General features: G+C 42.9%; 3 protein-coding genes across 8 annotated transcripts in view; 1 reads left to right on the top strand and 2 right to left on the bottom strand.

Moving 5' to 3' along the window:
- Nucleotides 1–1,694: 1,694 nt before the first annotated feature.
- LOC121301576 (mitochondrial coenzyme A transporter SLC25A42-like) lies at nucleotides 1,695–13,316 on the bottom strand. 4 transcript variants are annotated; one of them, XM_041231081.1, is made up of 8 exons: nucleotides 12,715–13,316; nucleotides 7,790–7,941; nucleotides 7,461–7,573; nucleotides 5,289–5,314; nucleotides 4,432–4,598; nucleotides 3,973–4,089; nucleotides 3,029–3,180; nucleotides 1,695–2,688 (listed from the first exon to the last, which is right to left on the bottom strand). In XM_041231081.1, exons 2-8 carry the CDS (start codon nucleotides 7,915–7,917, stop codon nucleotides 2,363–2,365), a joined length of 1,029 nt encoding a protein of 342 aa, XP_041087015.1. In that variant the 5' UTR covers nucleotides 7,918–7,941; nucleotides 12,715–13,316; the 3' UTR covers nucleotides 1,695–2,362. The 4 variants fall into 4 exon arrangements, with proteins under 4 accessions (XP_041087015.1, XP_041087016.1, XP_041087017.1 ...); XM_041231082.1 differs by lacking the exon at nucleotides 7,790–7,941 and adding an exon at nucleotides 5,597–5,708 and having other exon boundaries at nucleotides 12,715–13,310; XM_041231083.1 differs by lacking the exon at nucleotides 12,715–13,316 and adding an exon at nucleotides 5,597–5,708 and having other exon boundaries at nucleotides 7,790–7,881.
- A 2,181-nt stretch (nucleotides 13,317–15,497) lies between these two features.
- Nucleotides 15,498–21,492, bottom strand: LOC121301575 (armadillo repeat-containing protein 6-like). Of its 2 annotated transcripts, none has more exons than XM_041231078.1 (8): nucleotides 20,965–21,492; nucleotides 19,936–20,086; nucleotides 19,504–19,589; nucleotides 18,438–19,008; nucleotides 17,972–18,117; nucleotides 17,515–17,646; nucleotides 17,109–17,246; nucleotides 15,498–16,491 (listed from the first exon to the last, which is right to left on the bottom strand). In XM_041231078.1, exons 2-8 carry the CDS (start codon nucleotides 20,069–20,071, stop codon nucleotides 16,279–16,281), a joined length of 1,422 nt encoding a protein of 473 aa, XP_041087012.1. In that variant the 5' UTR covers nucleotides 20,072–20,086; nucleotides 20,965–21,492; the 3' UTR covers nucleotides 15,498–16,278. The 2 variants fall into 2 exon arrangements, with proteins under 2 accessions (XP_041087012.1, XP_041087013.1); XM_041231079.1 differs by having other exon boundaries at nucleotides 19,936–20,081.
- A 69-nt stretch (nucleotides 21,493–21,561) lies between these two features.
- The window catches only part of LOC121301574 (MAU2 chromatid cohesion factor homolog), a 15,839-nt gene continuing 12,400 nt past the window's right edge, over nucleotides 21,562–25,000 (top strand). For both annotated transcript variants that reach the window (XM_041231077.1, XM_041231076.1), the window contains exons 1-5: nucleotides 21,562–21,832; nucleotides 22,945–22,962; nucleotides 23,496–23,561; nucleotides 23,919–24,014; nucleotides 24,206–24,300. In XM_041231077.1, the coding sequence (XP_041087011.1) occupies nucleotides 21,599–21,832; nucleotides 22,945–22,962; nucleotides 23,496–23,561; nucleotides 23,919–24,014; nucleotides 24,206–24,300 (509 nt within the window). In that variant the 5' untranslated portion in view covers nucleotides 21,562–21,598. The remainder of the gene's footprint in view (nucleotides 21,833–22,944; nucleotides 22,963–23,495; nucleotides 23,562–23,918; nucleotides 24,015–24,205; nucleotides 24,301–25,000) is intronic.

The following is a 25,000-nucleotide window of genomic DNA, read 5'->3' as shown; positions in this document are numbered from 1 at the left end:
ACAAAAGCACCGGTACACAAAAAGTATTTCCCCCAATATGTTTTATTAAATATACATTGTCTTGGCACAAATCGGTAAAATACGAACATTTGTTTCTAACGTTCACTGTATCAAAATTTGAGAATAAAACAAAACAAGATGTAGGAATCGGAGATATAACACTACTGGACAGCAAGCAATCTATGTTTAGGTACAATTTAACCGTGTAGTGTATAGGTCCCTATATCTCTCAAGGCATCTCTATCGGTCAAGTTGCAAACAGACTCCATAAGGACAATACATTGTTAACAGCAGTTCAAAAATGTAGTTCTTTCATCTGACACAGGGGGAGCACTGCTAAACTGTCCAGTTTATATACTGTAACAGTGCGTTAAAGCATAGTCCCCTGCACAGTCTAACACCCCACCCCCCCTCACGCTCATATCTGTATTTACCAAAACTATTTACATATGCACACTGTGTGTGTTACATAATAGGCAGCAGATACATGTCTATCTATCAATCAAATTTTAAGGCTTTCTTTATGCATTCTTTTCTTAAACATACCTGACTTGGGTCATTTTAAAAGTGGACTATTGCGTTTCCTCACTCAGGGATGGGAGTGTCGAGACACGATCATCACCCCCCTCCCAAATCTTTGGAAAGTTAGAAAAGGCCGCTCTCTTGCATTGCATATGAATTTCACTGAGCTCGTCACATGGTCTATCACTCTACAATGTGCCGTGTTCTCTACCCAGTCTGCCACCTTGTGGACGACTGAAGCACTGCACTATTTATAAAAAGGAGGAATTCCACTTTTCCCTGCTTGACGAGCACCGGACTCCCGTTGTACTACTTGTAGATTACATTAACATGAACACTTTCACTGTATGTTGTTAAACATAGATAAGGTGTAGAACGTGGATACAAGTGATATTGTGCATTGTTTCTAAGACATTTATTAATTATTGTTTAAACTATAAAAAATACACAGCAAACGCACTCCGAACATCAAGGTGCGTTGGTATTTATAGATTGTCTGTGCCTGGAATCAGTGCAACTGTACATAACATTTCAAATTAAGAAAAGAAAACAATGACTTGAGAATTACATATATATATTACCTACATTAATATTTTTTTCTGACGATCGAATATTTTATATATTTATATATATATATATATATATATATATATATATATATATATATATATATATATATATATATATATATATAGTAATATATATATATAAGTTGTATTATGTGTGTCGACGTTTGGCACTTCGACATCACTAGGGGTTCGCTTTGTAATAGTTCTTGCTTTTTCATTTCGAACGTAAGTGTAATGTTTTGTAAGTGAAATTTTTTTCTTTTTTGGCGAGTCCCAGGGTTGTATAAAGAATTTTACTTTGTAGCTTTTTGTCCAGTCTAAATTTTATTTACGTGATCTATTTATAAAATGCACTAGCAATATATATATATATATATATATTATATATATATATATATATATATATATATATATATACACACACACACACACACACACATGTGTGTACCATATATTATAGTTGACATGACATGACTTTTAGACAGCCGTGTGAACTAGTCTGACAAAACTAGTCACGGTTGACGTTGTGGGGGTTCGGGGGGGGGGTGGGGGTGGCCCATGAAATCTCGGCGTGATGCAACAGTTATTTATTGCCCTTAAAAAAAGGACAAGACGCGCCCTGGAACAAAAGATCTGATACAGGCGCTAATATTGTTAATAATACCAAACCCTGATAAAGCTGCTTAATACTGAATGCTGTGCTGTAGCAGCTATAGTTTGCAATAACACTGGCTGGAGCTGCTTCTGTTAGTTACTATATTAAGTTATAAGCTTACAAAACCGCTTCTAACATACTGCAGCTGACACACAACATGACTAAAGAGCGCAACCTCTTTCCAACGTCTTCTCTTAAAAATCTGACTTCGGCCATTTGTGTTTTACGCCTCGGTTACACGTATAGTGTAATTATAAACAAAATCTACCATCCCTACCTAGCGGTTTACTACCACAGCGTGTTCCAGAAGACCCGCTTGAAAAAAAAAACTCTCCGACTGCCAACTGGGTTACACCCGGACTGCCCAGTGCCAGGTCCATTAAAAACCCATAGAGAGAGAAAGACAAACCCAACAGGGCAACACTCTGGGAATCAGACTGAGAACTAAAAACAGGGGCTGGCAGGTGGGTGGGTGATACGTGTGTGGTAAGCTCAGGGGTGTACCCAGAACACTGCATTCATTTCGGGTCGACCCTCTTGATTGCGCGCACCCCGGGGTCTCTTGGTGATACCGGTGCAGGAAGGCGTTGTGCGTGCTCGGGCTGCCCGCTCCGCGTTACCCCTGGATGAAGCCGCGCTGCTGCAGCTGGTGCCAGAGGATCTGCGTAAGGTCGAAGGTCGTGAAGCTGATGCCCACGGCAATGGGCCCCTTCACCCAGTTCATGCTCAGGCCCTTGTAGAGCCCGCGCGCCAGCCCCTCCTCCCTCACGATCAGCCGCATGGTGCCCGCGATGGAGCCGTATGTGTGGCCCGTCACGCCCGCCGTCTGCATGCGCCGCCGCACCACGTCCAGCGGGTATGAGGCTGACTGCCCCAGGAGCCCCGCGCACGCCCCGAACGCCAGCCGCTCAGCCGGGTAGGGGTGCGGCCGGCCGGTGAGATCTGTGGAGAAGAGAGAAAGATAATATGGTACAGAGGGTAGGGGTTGAAGAGAGACAAAATCACACACACAGACAGACAGAGAACACACAGGCACAGTCACACACAGTACAGCAGCATGGAGAACTGATCAAACAGCAAGATATGGGAGTCAAAACGAACCATTCGTTCAGACAAATGTGTCTAAAACTTGGACGTGAATAGCTGAAGATTTTGATATAAAGGGTAGTGTTTGAATTGAGATGCACACACACACACACAGACAATCAGATATATACACAGTTGACAGACTGCCATTCAAGCAGTAGACACTGCCACGCAGACAGATCCAGAGCCACGTTACCTGCGTGGACTTTCTTGAGGGTCTCATAGGTGAAGAAGCTGAGCCCTGCGTAGGGGATGACCCCGAGGATGGTGGGGGTGAAGCCGCGGTACAGAGTCTGCAGCCCCTCCTCGCGTGAGATCCGCACGAACACGTGGAGAATATTACTGTACCTGCAGAGAGGACAGAGCTGCATGACACGCCATCCCTCAACCGAGACAGGAGAAAAAACCACAGGGACATCCCAGCACCGCACAGCACAACACACTGTCTCCCTTATACAACAGCCCCATAGTGATAGCTCAGCACAGTGACAGCATGGTAAAGCACAGGTAAGCACTGCAAAGAACAGCACATTAATAAACAGCAGACTATGGGAAAAGCATAGGGGGGAAAGTGCAAGAACACTTTTCTAAGGGGTAAACATTCATAAGAGTTGTCAGTTGCTCTAGGAATTTCTACTAATGTATTTGTACTAATGTACGTTTTATCACTGCTAAACAAAAAAGGTGCTATAGAAGTTCTCTGGTACAGTTCTAAAAACATTCAGAAAAAGCAAATGCTGGGTTTTTGATCTAGAAATCTTTTTCCAAAACAGTACGTTTTTAAATGAGTTTTAAACTATTTCAGCCAGTCAGGAAATTCCTTCAGGAATTCCATGTATAATAATAAGTTAACATGTACAGCTCAGGACTGCAAGAAGGTAAACCGAGCCCAAAGCTCAAAACCAGACGATCTCCTTCTACCATAAGAGACAGAGTCAGCTGTGCATACACACTTATTATAAATCACACTGTAATAACAAAGAACAACACAGCACATCGTTAAAGCTGCGATCCGTGTCTTCAGAACTGCTGTGAGTTGGTAGATTCCTGTGCACAGCACACACGCAGTACAAATAGATGCTCTGAAGGTGGGGTTTGCGTGTCTAGGAGTCTGTCTCTGTCTCTCTCTCTGTGACTCACATCTCTTTGGGGGTGACGGCCATGCGCGCTCGCACCATGTCCAGGGGGTACGTCAGCATGGCAGCCGTGGTGCCCGCCAGCGATCCGGCCAGGAAGCGGGGCACGGGGGGCAGGGTCCTGCAACCGACCAATCACATAACACACAGTTAGGTCAGACTCCGCCCACAACCTGACACCAGATGCAACATATGAAAGCTGATAAAAAAATTTTTTAATCGTTTGGATGGAAAAAGCATAAATTTAAATGAAAATGTTTTTTTGGATGGACGCAAAAGGTTTAAAATGACAAAAACACATTTTAACTTAAAAGTAATTACACTGCACTTATACCTTCGTTCAAAACACATTTATATAGATCTTAAACTGTGACAATAAACACCTTCTACTCTTCCAATAAACCAGTACATATTAAACTGTATTCTCTCATGTATTTGAGTGCAGGGAGTGGGGGGTCCTTACTTTCCCTGGAAGCCACAGTACCCTCCCAGCAGCCTCTTGTACTGCTCATGTGAGCAGAACTGGATGCCAGCGTATGGGATGACTCGCACCATGGTGGCTGAATTCCCCCTCCACAGGCTGAGGAAGCCATCAGAGAGGTAGGTGTGGTAGATAAGACGGTAGGCTGCCTGCAGAGACACACACACACACAGTGAGCCCGGGCACCACACTCACAGTATCTTACTGTCACAATACAGGGGAGAAGCGACGGCAGCCAGGGCTAGGTCTTGCAGTGTAGAACTCTGAATGCAATCTTGTTTGTATGCCTGCATTTCAAAAGTTCTTGAGGCATTGGTCGAGAGAGTTTTAGTTTATGCCAGGGGATATTTAGTAACAGGGATGGGAGTAAGAGTCCCGTTGCATAGCAGTTTGATCCATTCCTGGTTTTACTATGAGTTTAATAACACACCTGAGCTTGTTACCTATACCTGTGAAGGGTGAAACTGCTATGCAATTGGAGTCTTATTTCCATCCCTGCCTCTACCACCATCTGACATGAATCGATGTAACCTGGCTCCTCTCCCCACGTCTGAACTGTTAGAATAAAGGAGGCAACTGGCAAGCACATTATAATGTATCCTTACACCGCTAAACTGCACGCCAACCTCCATCCGATATCTCATATAACCCTATGACACTTTAACTCTTGCCAAATCCTGGCGTGGTGATTCAGCTTCGAGCAGTAGGTCCTATCTACCCCACCCCCCCATACACACAGAGCAGCATACCGGGGAATCTTTGCAACAACCAAAAACCAACTGACAAACACGAACACACACACACGAGAACACACACACATTTATATTCCATTTCCTCACCTTGGCTGAAAATCGGTTTGAAGACACTGTAGATGAAAGAAAGGGGAGCTGCATTAATGCAAAATATTCAATTAAGGATTTAGAAAATGTTTGAAGGGGCAAAGGAAATGCAAACTGCAAAGTATTTGGAAACAGAAGAGCAAAACAAGCAAGATGCAAGCCACCGCCTTGCCGGCTTCACTTTAAAGCACGCAACAAGGATTAAGAACATCCATACCGACAAGCAAAACCCCTCCCAGTGATGTACGGGTCCTCAGCTATATCATTTCCGGCCCCCTGCTGATTCACGGGGGCCCTGGAGCCCCTACCTTGGAAGATTATTTTGGTCCGGTCCAGAGGCGCCACCGCTGTCTTGGCCACAGCCCCGGCTAAGGCTCCGGACAGCAGGGTGTTGAGCACGTTCCTGCCCAACTTGGACCCCTGCTCACAGGGAGAGAAGCACAGCCGACACAGGCCAAAGCATTAAACACATTGCAATTAAAGACATTACAATTCTCCCTTTCCAGTCCGATCAAAAAGACGTCAAGCACAGGTCTCTAGTAGTTTTTTCTCCGGAAAAAGCAGAGAAAACCTTTCAATGGCCGAGTGAGACCAACAGGAGCCGAATGAAGCCGAAAAATAAAAGGGCATGTCTGATAGCCCCGTGCACCAAAGAGATAACACAGACATAAACAAAGGAGACAGCTGCTTCTGCATCCAGCGCTCAAAGAATATCACAGACGTTTGCAGAGCTTTTTGAGATGTTATAGCAATAAAATAATGACTTACTATAGTTTGGTAATAAAACGAGTGATCAGGAGAGGATTTATCAGTATGCACATCTATAAAGAGGTATGTGAAAAATACACCAAACAAGGGGTGGAGCTTGGCTGGAGATACAGTGCTGTGTGTCCTTTTGCGATTCAATGCCTTTTAAACCTGTTTTACTCTGAAAAAAAAAAAAAAATTTAAACAGCTCGTGTAAAATAATCAGCGCCGGTGAAAATAAACTGGACCTTACGCGCCTGACAAGCGCTGAATAAATGGACTGCTAAGAGTTAAAATAATCCACTACAGCAGGGAAATAAGACTCCCATTGCACAGCGGTTTGATCCATTCCTGGTTTTATTACAAGTTTAATAAGAGACCCGAGCTTGTTACCGAGACACTGTATCAATCAAGCTCATAGTAAAACCAGGAGTGGTGAAACTGCTATGCAACAGGAGTCTTATTTCCATCGCTGTACAATATTAGACTGCATGTGTGCAGCACTAATGTATATGTGAAACAGACTATGAATACACTCTGAATATGTATAAACATCTAGATTTCACATATTTCTGATAACTTAACTGTAAGCTATTAACACACACAACAGAGGAAAGCTGATAGTGTCTAATGGTGGTTTGATGGTCCTTATTACTCTGGTCACTGATATCAGGAAAGCTGTGGAGTCCGACTCTAATGGACTCTATTAACAAGTCTAGGTTTTCCCTACAGTAAGAGCCTTTTCCCTTTATGTGTTTTAACATACACTGTGATAAATAGATCAATAGACTGGGGGGGGCAAACCCTACTTTGAATATTTCTCTCTGTGTCTCACATGTAAGGTACAGACTTTACAGTGTAGCTTTACATTAGATCACACGTATCCAGTCGCCCCTCTGGTCCGTATTGACCCCACGTGTCCTGTATTGCGACAGTGAGACCGCACGCACATCCCTCAGTCTCTGTTTGGATTTGGGTAGATCATTAAGCCAAGGGTTTCATCATCTGGGTTAGAAGCAAGAGGTGGTCGAGTCACAGAGCAGCTGGAGGACACGATCAAAGGGGGCGTGGCCCGGGAGACAGAGACACAACTGGTCCCCGGCTCAGGCTGGCAGCCACACTGTTGCTCTCCAAGATAGGCTTGTTTATCTTAGTAGCAACAAGGGGTTATTCCCCTGTATTTAATCAAATCCGTTGGCACCGAAAAGCTTTGTTTGGCGCTGCTGGTGTTGGAATGACACAAAGCAAGTGAAGGGATAGAAAACAGATTAGTGCTCCTGACAAAGTGAGTGCTTGGCATCACAATACAAATGATACAGGGCTTGTTGCACCACTTCTTCCTATACACACACATGTGACTGCAGCAGCACACCCCGCTCCCCAGCACCCCAACACCCTGCGTGTGTGCACAGTCCAGTCACTCACCTCGGCCTGGCTGCTGCTGGTGACTGGTCGGAGTTCCCCCTGTGTTAATGCCCCATGGCTTTCTTGAACACCATTCCCCATTCCAGTCTCCTTCCCTCATACAGGCCGGGACTCTGAAACACACAGAACAGGGGAGAGAGTGAGGGGAGCAGGTATTAGAGGGGGATCAGAAATCCATTTCTTAATCCAGTGTTGTGAGTCGCCGAGCTCAGAGCACTGTTATTCAAACGGAAGCAGCAGCTTAATGAATTTAGAGTCTTTGAACAATTGAAAAGATTTCCGTGAGCCGAGTCTAACAGGGAACCATGAGTTACAGAGTGTCCACTTACCCAAATGGAACACAGTTGCATGCTGCTGTTCCAATGCGCTTTTGCATGCCTTGTGAAATTGTTACACTGTAGGAATGCCGTTTCATTTCTGTCCCACAACAAGACACTGCAGATACCTGCTTCAGCATTGCAGGTTTATCAATGTCAAATAACTGCAAAGGGAAAAGAAAGTGGGTGAAAGGTAGAGCCGGGACAAAATCGAGGCTGTGTGGTCCGGTGATTAAAGAAACAGGCTTGTAACCAGGAGGTCCTCGGCTCAAATCCCGGCTCACTCACTGTGTGACCCTGAGCAAGTCACCTCCTTCTGCGCCGTCTTTCCGGTGAGATGTTGTAAGTGACTCTGCAGCTGATGCATAGTTCCCACACCCTAGCCTCTATAAGCCTCGGATAAAGGCATCTGCTCAATATAATAATAATGAACGTGGATGAAGGGTCCTGATCCAGCTCTTCATCAGAGATCTACATACTGTCTACAACCTAAAAGCATGACAGAAACAACAATCTAGTGCTGGGGGTTTGCATGTTTCAATATTCTTTCAAAAGGTTCTTTAATTTTGAATTGGTTGGAAAATAAAAAGTATAATTCGTGCCACATGATCACATGTATAAGGCATGCAGTCACACCCTCTTACCCGCCCAGCAGGGGACTGAGAGAAGTGTTAACGTCTTATACTGCACATGCGATCAACATAACCTTTTACAAAGGAACCCAGAATGAATCGATAATAAATCCACATGCATTAACAGGGGCCGAATTCAAAATGAATGACTTGAGAGAGCGTGAAACCGTGCACAGTGACCGCCCCAGGGCTGAACGAGCTGCAAGGACTGGATTAAAGTGGGGCGCCCCCTCAGCTCCAGCCCCTGCCGTTATCTCCAGTGATGCACGACTCTCCCCCTAATCTTACATAGTGTTTAACAACCCTGCCCTCACTATTACAAATAAAGTCTGAGCCAAACTGGTTAATCGGCAACCTGTGAGGGTGCATGCAACACACAAGCCCAGATTGTGAAAGGACTGAGGGATGCTGGGGGTGGGGAAAGTCCAACAGTGGCTTCTCAAAGCGAGTGTGTTTGAAAGCAGATGAAAGGACGGAATTAAAGCAAAGGGCAAGCTTCCAGATATAACTGAACAGAGGGGGCGCTGTGCAGCTCAGAGAGGTGGTGTCACCGTGTTATTAGTGGCCAAGCTTCCACTACAGAACAGCTTGCACACAAGTTTGCCAAAGTGCAGCACAGCACGGGGAAAGCATGGTCAACCACAGAGAGCTATACAAACCACATGCTTGCGATTCCATATGGAACACAATTGACCTTCACTGCAATCTGTATTTCACAACAAGAGACTAATGTGCGTGCGGTCTATTTTTATTTTTGCTGAAACGTTATACTTAGCCCACGGCTGATCTTGGAGGCTAGGGGGTTTGACATTGAGCAGGGAATCCGCTGTCAATAACCTCAGGGCTACAGGTTAGCACAGCTAAACAGGAACTGACTAACCCACTGTTGCTGGGAGAAGCCAGTACTGCTGCCACTACATCACTGCAATGTAAACTAGTCTAATTGTAGATTAAGCATTTGCCAAAATGTAAAACTCCTACAACAATTCCGCCTACCCTAGTGCTACTTTAGGAAAGCAAGTGACACGACCTGCAGAATCCTGATAAGCACTCATTAACTACCACCATCCTGTAGAGCTGCCCATAACAGGGATGGAAATAACACTCACAATGCATAGCAGCTAGATCCCCTCCTGGTTTCACCGAGTTTAACAGAACACACCTGAGCTTGTTACCTATATACCTTGGCTAATCAAGCTCGCAGTAAAACCTGGAATGGGTGAAACTACTATGCAACAGGAGTCTTACTTCCATCCCTGAACAGCCACACGGTTACCAAGAAGCTCTTACAGAGTCAATAAAAAACGAAATACATCACTAAAAAACCAGCTACAGTAGAAGCAACTGCACTAAGGCACAGCTTGAGTAGTTTTCTGTAAACACATCAGCAGCATGCTGTGATGAAACTGTGCTACCAAGCAACACTACAAGTTATCCTTGGTGTCTTTCCAAAGCCAATAAAAACTTAAATGGGATTCTTTAAATGAGTCATTCGTTGGGTGTAGAGCCTCATATGTTCTAATATGACGACCCACCAGCAACATAGTGATGGCAGTCAAATTGCAGGGATAGAAATAAGCCTCCCGCTGCATAGCAGTTTGACCCATTCCTGGTTTTACTATGAGCTTGTAACCTATACGCTGCGGCTTATCAAGCTCATATTAAAACCTGGAATGGGTGAAACGGCTATGCAACAGGAGTCTTGTTTCCATACTCTGAACCTCCTCCCCTGTTGAAGTCAGTTTTTGCCACTCTGACAGCAGAGGGGGGGCAGGGGTGTTACTGCCGCTCGAGAAAGCAAAACTAAAAAACAAAACAAAAATGATGCCAATCGTATTTTACAGGAAACGCCGACAGCGGAGATACTTTGGCCGTATCGCTTAACAATCTTCTTCAAATAACACATCATTTTGAAAAGTCCTTAAAATACTATTTCGGCAGAAATGCGAAAGTCGCCAAGCCCATAAAACACAACTCGGAAGCCTGTCTCAACAGCTGATTGACTAACCGGGTGGGAGAAGCAGGTTTCAAGTTTGATTTCTGGACACAGCGGGTGCTTTTCTTCTTGTGTTCCCCAGAAGGGATTTAAAAAAAAAAAAAAAGGTCTCGGAGGAAGGACTGCTTTTCTGATTAAAGGGGTAGGGATGGAAATAGGGGTTGCAGCCTGAGCCGAGAGCGGCAGGCAGAAGAGATTTGATTTGTTAAACCTGATACAGAATGGCCCTCAAGGGAGCGAGGCTGACAATCCGAGGGGAGAACGAGATCTCAGGAGGGCAACTTTAGCTTTCTAGAAACACCTTCCTCGGAGGTTTGAAGGGTCAGTCTGGGATCTCTGGTCTGTCTCCTTTTCAAAAAGCATGACTCAGTACGCTAGACTGCTGCTGTGTTCTTAACAAGCCCTCCTCGGGCGAGGCTGACTGATCTATGTGATAGTATGTAAATGTGTGCCCCTTTACTACTGATGTGAAGCTGATCAGCCACACCTATTCCAGCACAAGGAAAAACACTGAGGGGTGTTTCCAAGATTTGTAGACTGCCAAATCATCCAGGAAGCTAATGGGCTTTACTTTGTAGTTAGACTTACACAGCACAAGGGACATGTGTGTCCCACAAATAAAAATGAAGCTAACTTTCTTATTTTGGCAGTGAGACGCACGAAACTGGGACTGACGGGTTGGATCTGCTCATCCAGGTTGTCAGTTTCCTCCTCGTGATACCTGAATCACTCTCAAAATGTGTTTTGAGAAGAACGCGTTTCAACAGCCTCTCGATTCCTCGTGTACCTTGAGAGGTTAAGGGCATGGAAAATAAAACAAAAATAAAAACAACGTCAAGATCACAAGAATAATTCTCAGGATCTCCAGATTGTTATTTATTTATTTAATTTTTTTTTTTTTTTTTTTTTTTTAATTGAGCATTCATTTCATTTCCATAAAATGAATTTTCCGATTCTGCTCACATGATGAAGAATTGCTGGACTAAGTGCAAACCTGTTTTCCACACCTCTAGGGTGGAGAATGCTGTTGCCTTGTGTTCACTGTTATTGAGACCATCTTTCACGCTGTCTGGAAGGATTAGTTCATTGCAATCGGTACTGTCTTGCAGGCTATATATAAACAACACAGACACAAAGCAGTTCGAATACAGTAGTCAATCTGAAGAAATGCACCATTTAGGGACCGCTCGCCAACGCCCACACCTGCGTAAAAAACGCATAATCAGGGGAAGGCGAGTCTCGCCCTGTCAGCTGTGAAAACCCGTGCACAACAGTGTCTGTCGTGTCGGGCGTGGGGGGGGGTTGGGTTATTGCCCCACTCCCAAAAAACTTGCATTTGTCCCGTACCATTGATCCGCGTACTATTCACCTAACCAAAGACAAACATGACATCGCTGTAGATTTTACATATTTAATCGGAAAGACTTTACGTCCAAAATAAATCACGTAATTAAAAATTATTACCATAATGCAGACCTGGTATGTCGACATAAAACCCCATACGATATGATCCGCAGTTAACACGAAGTACTTGTCGTGCAAACAAATATATTATGTATGCTATAACTTATAAGGTACTTTTAGTAAGACCAGCACAATACAGTACTAATCGCAATATTAATAACTCAGTACCACAATTCTATTGATCCGAGATCCAATCAACTGTGCTGTTTCTCTATCGTCTACGTGGCTCCATAATTCATTCCCACAACGAAACCTCCCCTCACACTTAACGCAGTCCCAAAATAGAGGATGAAAACATGTTATTATTATCATTATTATGATGTGCTGCTGATCAATGCTGGAATATTTTACATATGCAAATATGATCTACTGTTAGGGTCACTATACACCACACTGGAATTCAACCTGTTGAAATATGCCCTACATACAAAATACAGCGTGCTATACAGGCTACATGACACTGGAAACAACAACTTCAAATTTCCATCCATAATATCGATGGCTGAGACAGGTTGCACACTAGCGTTTACTGAAAATATCCCATTGAGTAATTTGTTGTGAAGCCCTAACAACAACATTACAACATACGCACACCTTTTTTTTTTTTTTTTTTTGCAAAGTATCGAATCACCAGTGTAGTAATTATCAAAGCGGATTAAGAATCAGAGTACAATAATAGTGTACTTTAAGCCCGTTAGTTATTTTTTTATTTGTATGCTAAACGTGGGATAATTATTTAAGTAAACTAGTCGTACACTTTTCTGTACGCCCCTTTAGAAATACACTGGTAATAATACTAACAGATCAAAAAGACCCTGAGTTTGAGAGATCGTTTTTCCTCTTACCGTTTGATCCACAACCAGCACAGACCGATATCTCCTGTCTCCGCGAAGTAAACTTGTCAGACTGGTTTCACAGCGAGTACGTGACCCTCCTCCTTGACTTTAAATGAATACGAATTTCTTTTAACTAAAGCGCTGATTTGTCCCCGTCAAGCTAGTCGCCCAGCTGCCTTTTAAGTTCTTACGCCGCACTGTGCAAATTGAGTTTGCACTTATTTTGCCACTTCGATCGGTTTCTTTCAATGTGTGTCTAATTTCTATAACGCTCCCCCAGCAGCACCACGACTTTGACTACCTTCCCGTCTCTACCCATACAGAGCTTGGCTCTGTGACTGGCCAGCGATCACGAAAGGATTCTGGGAATTGTAGTTTATAGCTGCCAAAGGTGGGTGCTGGGAGATGTCGCATATGGTGTAGTTATTTCGGCGCAACGGATTTTGGTATTTTCTCGATGGTTCTCGCTAAAGCAAGGATGTCGTTGCCAGCGATCACTAAAACAAAAAGGGACAGGTGGATTGCAAGTAAAGTACTATCTAAACAAAATAATCACACACCTGATTAACGAATTTCAGACAGTGATTTATATGAAACAGTGTACATCTTAATCTTTATATATAAAGTTTGTCTGTCTGTCAGTTCCTGTATGCATTCGGACCCTGCAGGAGTCAGTGCAACCAAACTCTGTATGGCCCCCATCTTTCATCCAGGGGAAGGTCGAGCGCTGTGTTTGGATCCAAAATTTTGCCCCCGGGGTACTTTTAGTAATTGCATCTCCGGATCACAACAGTAGCTATGTCTCTCAAACTAAAGAAACTCACAAAAAAAAAATAAAAAAATAAAAATAACGTTAAATAAAAAGGGAAACGGGTCCAAGCGCCTTGTGCGCCACAGGATCAGTAACTTATAGGAAACAATAAGGCTACCGTTCCCCAATTTATCATGCATGAAATATTGATTTCCCCGAGCAACAACAGGTACTTTAGCTTTAAAATATATAGAACTAGCTTATCTACTTTAAACCCTAATCTTATTTGTTTGTTTCTATAGTATCTCACTCACTTTGAGACTCCACGCAACAGATTGCTGGCAGATTTGTGCCAGCTAAACTTTGTCCTTTCACTTTTTGCTCATCTGTACAAAATAAAAAGCCCTGCCTAAAGAAAACTGATGAATACAGACACATCTGAGCTGGTTACCCTAGACACTGTGGCTAAACAAGCTTGGACCTGGAATTCTGAACAGCTGCTCCAACAGGGGTCTTATTTCAATCCCTGCACATGTGGCAGCCCAAGAGATTAATCCTTATAGATTAGAAGGGGTGGTCAAAGTTGGTCCTTCCAGTCCTGGTCTTTGTTCCAATCCTGTTATAAATTGTTTAATTCAACTGAGGTAGAAGAATACTGCATCCAAGAGTTGACATCTAGGCTGGTGGTTTGACTGGTTGTCAAGTGCCGATCCTGGCCGGCCTTGAGCTGTCCTGGTTTCAACCAGGATCTGAATACGAACTATGGGGCAAATTTTCAAAGCCTGTTTTAATTAAATTTATTTAATTGAAAAAGGAGAGCGTAGTAGCAGTTCGCGGTAATACATTTAATAGTAAAAAGCACTATATTTTTCAGCACAACGCAATTGTCACACTGACTGCTGAAGACAAGAGAGGCCAGTGCAGCTTAGTGTTCAATAGACCCATTCCAAATTCCAACGGGACTCTGTCAGGGCACACCCAGGAATTTAAAGAATAAAAACATTGCTATGTATGATGAAAACACAATGATGCAATAAATACTACTTTGCAATCTCAAACTCTGACCTGCATTACCTTTTTTGAATAAATAACAGAAGAGCAAGATATCGGAGCTCTAAATGCTCACCAACGACACAAAGCTGTGTTTCCACAAACCGGAAACATGGAACCTTAGCTTCAGGGTGTAATTTTTTTCTTCAGTCAAAAAAAAAAAAAAAAATATACAAAAAAAAAAACTTGCAAGTCTTACTCCACGAAATTATTTCCCTTCCTGGTTGGGTATAGAGAAAGGAAACCAACACAGAACACTGAATCAATACGAACAGAATCAACGGCAGAACACACAAGAGGTTCGTTGAGAACCACCGCACTTACAAACACTCACTAAAGCCATACAAGCAACAGGGTTTTTTTTCAATTACAAGCACATCAGTTTAACATGCCGCAGTAATTCACCACTGTAGCTCAAACCTTAGCTATTAACACAACCTGTGTGTTAAGTACAGGCATCATGACCAGCTCTAAGTCCTATCGTGGGTATCAGCATGCATACAATAGGAGCATGATGGCAGTCCAGTCTTTAAAAGCACCACCTTGTTTATAATGTGGACGTTGCAACGGTTCAACTGAGGAATGAGATTAACATTTCTCTAGGTCTCCCCTGCCCAAAAGTAAGCCTCTCCCTAAACTCACATCACAGAGTGCCGAGGTATGTGACACCTGTCTAGTAAAAACAGCAAGAGTCCTAATGCACATTCAAAAGCAAGGATATACAACAAAGAAAAGCTTGAAAGCACTAAGAGTTTGGGGTACACAGACTGGCTCCCATCACCTCTACTGAGCGAAAGCAAAGTATATAGTTCAGGTTGTGAAGAAGGAGAAACTAGCGAAGGAAGGGCATCTCAGTTTAGAAGGAAACCAGTACTATACGTTTACTGTATTATGCCCTATTCACAAAGCCTAAAGAGTTATTTAAAGAGTGCTTTTATGAATAAAAAACATGATTTATAAGGCTGTGATCAAAGAAACTAACACTAGCCATTCAGTAAAAAAACAGTAAATGGGGGGGGGGGGGGGGGGGGGAATAAAAAAATAATTCTATAACCCCCTTAGGTACACAAAGAATTGAGCAGCTGTTCAAACAATTTCTTCTTAAAATACATTTGACAGCAACTCAAGTATCACGAGGAGGAAACTGACAACTTGGATGAGCAGATCCAACCTGTCAGTATATTTTAAACCCCGCTTCGTGCATCTCACTGCAAAAATAAGAAAGTTAGCATCATTTTTATTTGTGGGACACACATGTCCCTTGTACCTTAAAAGGTTAAAAGCTTTGGGAATACGGCCTTGGGAACCAAAACAGAACTTGCACAGAAACAAAACAAATCTTAAATCTATTAAAAACGCTTCCGCTCCTGTCAGACTCTGCGTTTCTTCTTTCACAATATTAGCATTGTTCCTCTTGTGCCGCGTCCCGACATCTAGGTATTGCTGCAAGGCAGCGTCACCTCATTTTCTCATTCTGTTGACATATATTGAAACAGTCCGGGAAACGTTGCAATATGCAGAACACACACAAGATGCTGGGACAGTAGTCTGGCTCGTACTTTAACCCATCACAGAGGAAGGCTTTCAGATCTCTAGTTGTGCAACTGTCTGAGATACAAGAGAGTTGAGTATTACTTTGCTCAACTCTAGCTGGTCAACAGGCATGACTGTCGCAATACTAAAGTACGAACCTGCCTCAAGGAGCGAGAATAGCAAACATTTTCCACTATATTTGTGCATTTCCCAGTAAAGCGACAGGCTGGCTGGCTGGCTCATTGGGACAGGCTGCCCTTCTTGCCTGTCCACAGCTCCTGCAGCTCCACCTTGCAGCCCAGGTCTCTCAGCGCTGCCTTGGCCACGTCCCCGCAGTCCCTGTGAGCCACGAGGGCCTGGCTGATCAGCGCCTCTGCACCCAGCTCCAGGATGGCCGGGCTGTAGTCACTGGTCCGAGACACCAGGTTCCGCAGCAACATGCACGCCTGCTTCTGTCAGGGCAGCAGAAACGGGGAGGGGTTAAGAGTTTCAAAACATTTAAACAAAAAAAAAAAAAGTTTTCCCCAAGTGCATTCCAATAATTATTGCTAAACTAGTGATAAAGTTAACTGATGTATTCTTCTCGTTGCCCAGAAGTAGCCCTGACGGCTTGACAACCTTCAGTTCTGTTCCTACAGCTCAAGCAACTTGCTAGCAAGATATCAAGAGGGCACTTTGATTGCACCTAATGGCGTAATGTAATAAAGAGTATTTACTTGGGGCTGGAAGAGGGTTGCCAAGACAAAGACTTACAGAGCAGTAAAGGTTATAAAACTGCTTTCAAAGCTCTAAACCTGCAACTAAAAAAGCCACAGGACTCTTTCATTCTACATTTTGGCCACCGAACAGAAGAAAAGGTTACGCTTTTGTATTTAGCTCCGTTTTATCCCTGTCCGAACAGCATTCCTTTGATGCCAAATATTCAAACGTCTTTACAAGTAAATCCGTTGTAACGGTTTTCTTCTATCAAAAGCATTTTTAAATATCTTCTGTGATGATGCGATCACATTAATTAACGTGCAGTTTACAACAACCTTTATCTCCAGCCCCTCCCCACACTCCCCCTTACCTGCACATTGACCTCCCCTGGGTGGGCCTTCATTGCGTGCAGTGCTGCCAGCGCGCCCCCATTCTCCATGATCGCCTTGCAGTTCTCCGGTTTACGCAGCGCGAGCATGCACAGGGCCGCACACCCCTGCTCACAAACCTGATCAAGAAGCACAGCAATCAGAGAGGAGCCAAAGCAGAGAGACAGAAGTACTACTACGACTACTACTATTAGTACTATTATCAAAAAGATCTTTAGAACGGGGGCTAGCAATTGTGTTGGTAACACTAAAGCTTTGGTCATCATCGTTTAACCATGCAACCGTCACATTTATGGAAAATGGAGATTTTTCTCCAGTGCACGTATGAGATACTGTGGAACCTGCTGGACACCTATACTCAAACAGTACCCTAGTCAAGTGAGGTACCTGCGCGTTGCCCATGTGTCTGTTCATTGCTAACACGATCAGGTCGGTCCCTCCTGCCTGAACGATGGCGTCTTTGACGTCATCATTTCCTGCGATAGCTCGGATGGCGCTCATAACCTGCTTCACAAGTTCCTGGAAGAAAAACAGAAGAGAATAAAAAAAATAAAAATATAAAAAAGGTCACATGGGCTCAATTCACTATACAGCTACCACAAAATGCCGGAACTTTGTAACTTTTATAACATTCTCACAGCTTTCTGTTGCTGCTCCCTGTGCCATTTAAAAAATAAAAACACATCAGTACACCGTTACAGACAAATACATAGTTGGAATGTATTCATTTTATTTATTTTTTTCTGTTGCTCTGCGAAGGATACGCAAAAGACGCTATATAAAAGATTAAATGGATCGATACACTGAGCTAGCCAACCTCTACTACCATGAGCGCTTGCAGTACCTGATGGTCAAGATTGTCCGCGAGGAGGTTGGCCATGAACTTCAACCCTCCGAGGTCAACGATGTCCTGGCAGAACTCGTTTCGCACAGCCAGCCGGGCCAGCGTGCCACACAGCTCGCTGAGGACGCTGTTATTGCCTGTGTGAGCTGCAAGGGGGGGGGGGGGGGGGGGGGGGGTAATATACTCATGAGCACTGAAAGTACAGAACACAGTTCTCTACATTTCAGATCTAAAAAGAATACATTACCGTCATTCGCGTATCAAACAGTATGATCAGCACAGCAAGATGGAAAAGTGCATGATGTGGGACAGGCTGAATTAATAGTGCAAAATCTGAACTAGGCCAATCATTAAAGGATCAATACAGCTCAAGTGGACAAATTCGGAGGATTTTCCTCCATTTGTTGCTGATAATGATGACGATACATAAACCAGACATGACAGAAAAAATGGTTTCCCAGCATACCTTTCGCCGCTTCGATGATGACCTTCAGCCCGGCGTTCTCCAGCACGATCAGCTTGGCGTGGTCGTGGGCTTGTCCGAAGGCGACTCTAATGTCATCGTCGAAGGTCATAACCCTGAGCGTGCTGCAGGCCAACCTGACCAGCTCAGGCTCGGCACTGTGGCTGGCGATGGCGCCGGTCAGCAGTGGCAGCAGCCCGGCCTTCACCAGGCTCTGCCGGTTCTGCTCGTGCTTCAGACAGCAGTGGCGCGCCGCGCGAATCGCCAGCGAGGTCACGGAGGGGTCGGTCCGGTTCTCGCGGAGCGTCTCGATCAGCAGCCCCCTCCCGTCGGCGTCCAGGAGGTCCGGCTGCCCGTCGGTCAGGGCTGCCAGCGCTGCCAGAGCCTTCAGCAGGAGCCCCCGCTCCCCCACCATCCTCCGGCAGCACGAGAGGATCGTGGGGTAGGCACCTTTCTGGGCCGCCAGGTAGCGGTGCGAGAAGTCTAGCTTGCACTGCTCCGTGAAGCGCGGTAGCTGTTCCCCCATCACATCCAGGGACGAGGAGTCTAACGATGTCTGTAGTGACTCTAAGGCCTGGTCACCAACAAAAAAAAAAAAAGGATATACCTCTTACATAATATATTTTTTCACCACACAATGCATGGATCAATCAGAATCCTATTGCATATAAATGCAGAATGTTTGCCTTAGTTTTTATACAGTAGTAACTATACAGTGCAAGGTCATATTTTTCATATTCAGAAAGTATTCATAGTCTATTTCATATATACATTAGTGTTGTATACATAAAGTCTTGTATATGGATGGAAATGAGACTACTGTTGCATAGCAGTTTAACCCCCTCTCCTGGTTTTACTGAGAGCTTCATTAGTCACAGTGTGTAGGTAACAAGCTCAGGTGTCTCTTATTAAACTCCAGGAATGGATCAAACTGTTTTGCAATCTTAGTCCTATTTCCACCTCTGTTTCAGATAATTAATATATTAAAAAGGATACGCCTGCTTCCTGGTAGCCACAGTACACAGGTACTCATTTTTGAATCTGCAGCTTTTATTTCATTCCACTGTACCTGTAAAATATCATGGGTTTGCTCCTCCTTCCTTTCATCTGAAGAGGCTGTCCGGACTGCCTTCACTATATTACTAAGGCTCACCCCTAGAAACAGGCAGGGAGCAGGGTTTAGTTGCCTTTCTTTAATGTATGTATTCATTTTCAGTAAGTATGCATGTCAACACCCAGCTCTATGTGGACATAAATGGATCAAATCAATTCCAAGTCAGTTACTGTATTAGGTGATTAGATAGTGCTGTACTATGGATGGAAATAAAGACTCCGGTTGCATAGCAGTTCCACCCATTCCGGGCTTTACTACGAGCTTGATTAGCCCCAGTGAATAGGTAAGCTCAGGTAAGTGTATCTTATTAAAAACTCATAGTAAAATCAGGAATGGATCAAACTTCTCTGCAACAGAGCAGAGAGTCTTATTTCCATGTCTGTGTACCTTGTGACTCAAACTGCTCAATCGCCTCCTTCAGCGCCTCGTCCGGCTCCATTTCAAACTCGGACATGTTTTCTTGCACCACGGCATCGAACGTCTCTTGAGTGATCCTTCTGCTAGCCATCTCGAGACCAGTCATCCAGCCCCTCCTACACTGAATGTAGCCAATCCAATCAAATAATAAAAAACTGTTCTTTCAGTGAAGTCTACATGCACACAGTACCGGCACAAGCTATGGACACAACAAATGATTTACAGCAAGTCTAGGGGTAGGGATTGTATTGCCCATTTTTCCTCACTCAGACCCTACTTACTAAACACCCTGGTATCTCTAAATAGATAATCGTCTCCTCTTTAAAAATTTGCTAGTTATTTTAATAAGCAAGACATCTCACAAGTAGAATGGTCCCCCAAAATGTTCTCTTTTTTCTGGGAAAGCAGCACAACTGGAGATGGGGAGTTTGTTTTCAGATAACTTCATTAAGACCCTAAATATGATTAACTTACTAAACTCTACTACTTACAGAACGGATGACTGTTTAAAAGTTACTGGTAGTTATAAATACCTATTTTTGTTTTTAAATGTATTTACTAAAGATTGTCAGTCACAAATGCTTCTGAAAAGATTTTATCAGCCTTTTTGTTCATCAATTCGACTACAATTAACACAGCAGGCCAGTAATATACAAATCACAACACAGAGGACCAAACTAGAGCAATGTAGTGTCACGGTATTATCGTCGCTATACTGTATAGCAAATATTGTCGCTTACCCAACTGCTAGTGTATTATTTATAATTGTCTAATAATATTAACTATTACTAATAACACAAATAAAAGAACGATTCGTTTAGTTATGGTTATCTCGTTTGTCTTCAAATTATAGACAACTGGACAAAAACACGATATCACGATATATTGTTACAGTAGGATCTCAAGAAATACATATATTTTGGATTTAATGTTATTATTATAAAGCATTATTATAAATAAATACAAATATAATCTCGTGCATTACATTACATTACTCACCGCTTCTTACAAAGCCTGTCCACAAGCAACCGCTTGGAAACGGGCTACTCAAAGCACGCAGCGTAGGACTTATATTACAAACCGCTGTTACGCTAAGAAAAATGCGTAGTCTCGTTTTGGTAATACCAAAGTCACAGAACATACTACCCTGCTGTCCGGCTAACGCCAATTGCAACTGAAAAGTAGTTCCGCTATTCTTTCGTTCCTGTGTTGAGCCGTCTGATTTTTGGCTTGGTACGTTATAAGCAACATTGGTCTGGACCTTTAAACAAAATACAGTAAAACATTGGCTGACGTTATTTCATGTATCCCTGTATATCATCCTATTATACTGCTAAATACCTTACCCAAAAAAAAACATAACATTGTTATGGAATATATTAAATAATCAAAGAAAATAACACTCAGTCTGTAACAAAAACCTGCATGTTTCACAAAACGTGTAAGATATTTTTGTTATCAAATTATGCTGTAAGCAAGCTCTTCTGGTTATAAATCTCAAATAAGCAAAAGAATAACAATAAAAAGTGAAAAATGAAACTCCGTCGCTGCCCGTAGACTGAAATCTCGCAGCGCTCTCGTTTGCTCCGAAGTGTCGCGGTAGTTGTAGGTTGTTGTTGTTGTTGACGGTAAAATGGCGTCTGGCGGAGAGGCCCCGGAGTCTTGGTACCTCGCCCTGCTAGGCTTCGCGGAACACTTCCGTACCTCCAGCCCCCCCAAGATCCGTCTCTGCGTCCATTGCCTCCAAGCCGTTTTCCAGTTCAAGCCGCCGCAAAGGGTGGAGGCGCGGACCCACCTGCAGCTCGGGTCGGTGCTGTACCACCACACGAAGAACAGCGAGCTCGCCAGGAATCACTTGGAGAAAGCGGTAAGGGAGGTTCTAGGAAAGGCCGGGGATCAGAGAGGGAAGCGGGACAAATGGCAGGCCACATCGGGAAAGCAGAGAAAAAGGGAGATATGGGGTATGCAAGCCGGAATAGTATTAAAAAGAAACCAGAAATATTGGGGAAACGGTGGAGCAAATACGCTATAATTAGATAACATATTCTCTGTAACACATGCAAATAATAATTACGCTGGAAAAAATAATTATTCGGGTAATTGTCAGAGATTTATTCCGCACCTAAGATTTGAATTGCAGTACAATTTAAATTAAATAAAACGTAAAGATAAAAACAACTATTTATAATATAAAGAACACACTGTTGACGAGTTTAAGAATGTCATGTGAAGTGCCTGACTTGCTGTGGGACATACCGGTTATTAATGAAACATTTCTAAAGTGTTATGTTATTTTAATATGTTGTATATTATTATTATTATTATTATTATTATTATTATTATTATTATTATTATTATCCCATATGAAGTTTCTAATTTCCATATATTCCATATAATTGCGAGCGTTTTAATATTTTCAAACTGTAAATACAAGCAAATTAGTTTTGTTTGGATATATATTTTAAACTAAACAATGGAATCAAACCTCGCAAACTGAATTGATAAATTGAGGGAGGTACCGTAGCTGGAGGTGTTGACAGTTTTAACCTGTTAACATGCTGTGAGGCGCCAGGTAAATATCAATACTATTCGAGTCTAGAATCATATTTATTTACATCCTTTAGTTAAGGCTCTTGAAATAAGAGTTCATTACAATGTAACTACGCCACTTATATGACCTTTCTGCAGAGTTGTAGTCGGCACTGTAAAATAGTTACACAGTATTATGTTTCTATATCATAAGCAACACATGGAGACAGTGTAGTGTGACATGCATGGAATAGTAAACTTTTGAATGGGCATCGTTTTTAAAGTGTGTGTGTGCGCATATATAGTCATTCTAGCTATTTAGATAGTAAGGGCACTGATGACAAATGTGAATATAATGCATGTTATATATTGCAATTCTGACATTTTAATTTACCGTCTTATGCAATTTTACCTTGATTCACTAACATTTATTTCTTTTTTTTTCCCTAGTGGTTGGTATCTCAGCAAGTATCCTTTTTTTTGTCCGCTGTTTTTGTTCATGGCTATGGGAGACAGGTTCAACAAAACATCATGAAGACCGATGGTTACATGTCAGATAAGTTCAGGGGTTGACACATTTTGCAGATATGTTTGAAAGGGTAGAACTAGTCAAGTAACCAAATCTTTTGACAAATTACTTTTTAGTCTGTGCGGGATTACGGAAGATGCATATATTAATACTCTGACACGTTGTAGGCACCCAGGCAGTATTATATCCTCATTACAAAAATAACTGCCTATGTTACCTGTTCAGCTGACAAGAAGGGGACTGTTTAACCCTCTCTGTACACATACATGGGGTTTCCTGTTTTTTTTTCTGAGTAACTATTTTGAAAAATACTGAGGAATCTTCAGAAAATGGGGAAATGTATAAAGCCTCTAGACTAAAAAGATGTCTTTTCAAAACTGTGTCTGCACATTTATTCTTTTAAGGATAATGAATAATAATAAAAATTATAATAATACTGTAGTAATAATAATCCTTTACAAAGAACTCCTAGATCCCTCAATTTGAAGATGTTAAATTTGAAGCTGCCAGTCTTTTATCAGAGCTGTATTGCCAACAGGTGAGTGCTACAATTATTTTTCTTGCATTGAACATGTCAATTCCACATGTGTAATGTTAGGACATCAGAGAATGGAGATTTAGGTGTATACACATAATCTAAGCTCTGTTGATCCCCCCGGCATTCTACCTGCAATAAGATTCAGGCTTGTTTGTTAGGTTAAGCTTGGATTTAATTATTCATCACATCAATATTGGTCAACATCTCCTTTGTAATTTATCAAACTTGATTTAATTTGCCTGAACTTTTGTAACTGTGCAGAATATCATTTTTAAATTTTTTATTTATTTTTTAAAGAAGCGTCGGCGGTTTCCATGCACTCCTATTGTCTTAACAAGAATCTTTTCATTGTTTTAGAATTTGGTTGATTCAGCAAAGCCCCTTCTGCGCAAGGCAATCCAGATCTCACAACAAACCCCATACTGGCACTGTCGGCTCCTGTTTCAACTTGCGGTAAGCACCGAGTCCTGAGTGGAGAGTTGACACTCCCCCCCCCCCCCCCCCCCCCCCTTCCCCCCTTTTATAGTTGGTCTTATAGAAGGCTATATGTTGAAGCTGTGGATTCTGAGTAGGAGTAAAATGAAAGGAACATTTGCTGCTGTAACTGTACCTCTATTGAGTTCCTCTTCTTCATTGGTTTCTAGCAACTGCACACGCTGGAGAAGGACCTTGTGTCAGCGTGCGATCTTCTGGGAGTGGGAGCAGAATATGCCAGGGTAGTGGGATCGGAGTACACCAGGTAATATAGCCGTTCTGGTGTTCACGTTCCTGATCCTAGGGTGGCATACAGGGCGTTCCGGCAGTCTGAAACCACAGTCGGACCTAAAAGAAAAAACAGGATCTTTACAAATGTTACGGAAAGATGTTTATATATTGTCCATGTTATCCATTAACTCGCAGGCATATCGCGGCAGGGTGGGTGCAAACCCTGTCCCATCCTCTAGGTCTGATCAAGCAGCCTATGGTTCCAGACTTCTGAAACACCCTGTTTAGTTTTATTTATTATATATAGTGTTTGTATGTGGAATCCAGAGAGTAAAATGTAGGATAGCAATTGAATGTTACCGTATATCCACACTGCATTTCTTTATAATGGTCACCCTGGTTGGAATATCGGGGCGTCCCATTCTCATCTCTCCGGGGCTTTGTGGTCTTGCAGTCCGTGAAAGACACCGCTTGATCCTTCACCTTTTGAAATGGTGGAGCCTCGTTTGGGGCTGGTTAAATGTGGCATGAATGGTCCATTCCAGTCCTCATTTATTTCTTTTTTTTTTTTATTCCTGATGGCCCCTAAATCTATACAGTCTAAAATGTGCACAGGAAGGCCACAGCAGGAGAAGCTGTATATTCAAGGTTAGGCTGGAAGGAAAACATGGTCTGGAATGGGCTCGTGCCGGATTTGATCAATCCTGTAATCTATTTGTCAGAAATTTAGTAAA

Source organism: Polyodon spathula, chromosome 27 (genome assembly GCF_017654505.1).
Source record: "Polyodon spathula isolate WHYD16114869_AA chromosome 27, ASM1765450v1, whole genome shotgun sequence".
In the NCBI taxonomy this organism is placed as follows: Eukaryota; Metazoa; Chordata; class Actinopteri; order Acipenseriformes; family Polyodontidae; genus Polyodon; species Polyodon spathula.
The sequence above is the reverse complement of the archived record's forward strand: the minus strand, read 5'-3'. Positions and strand labels throughout refer to the sequence as shown.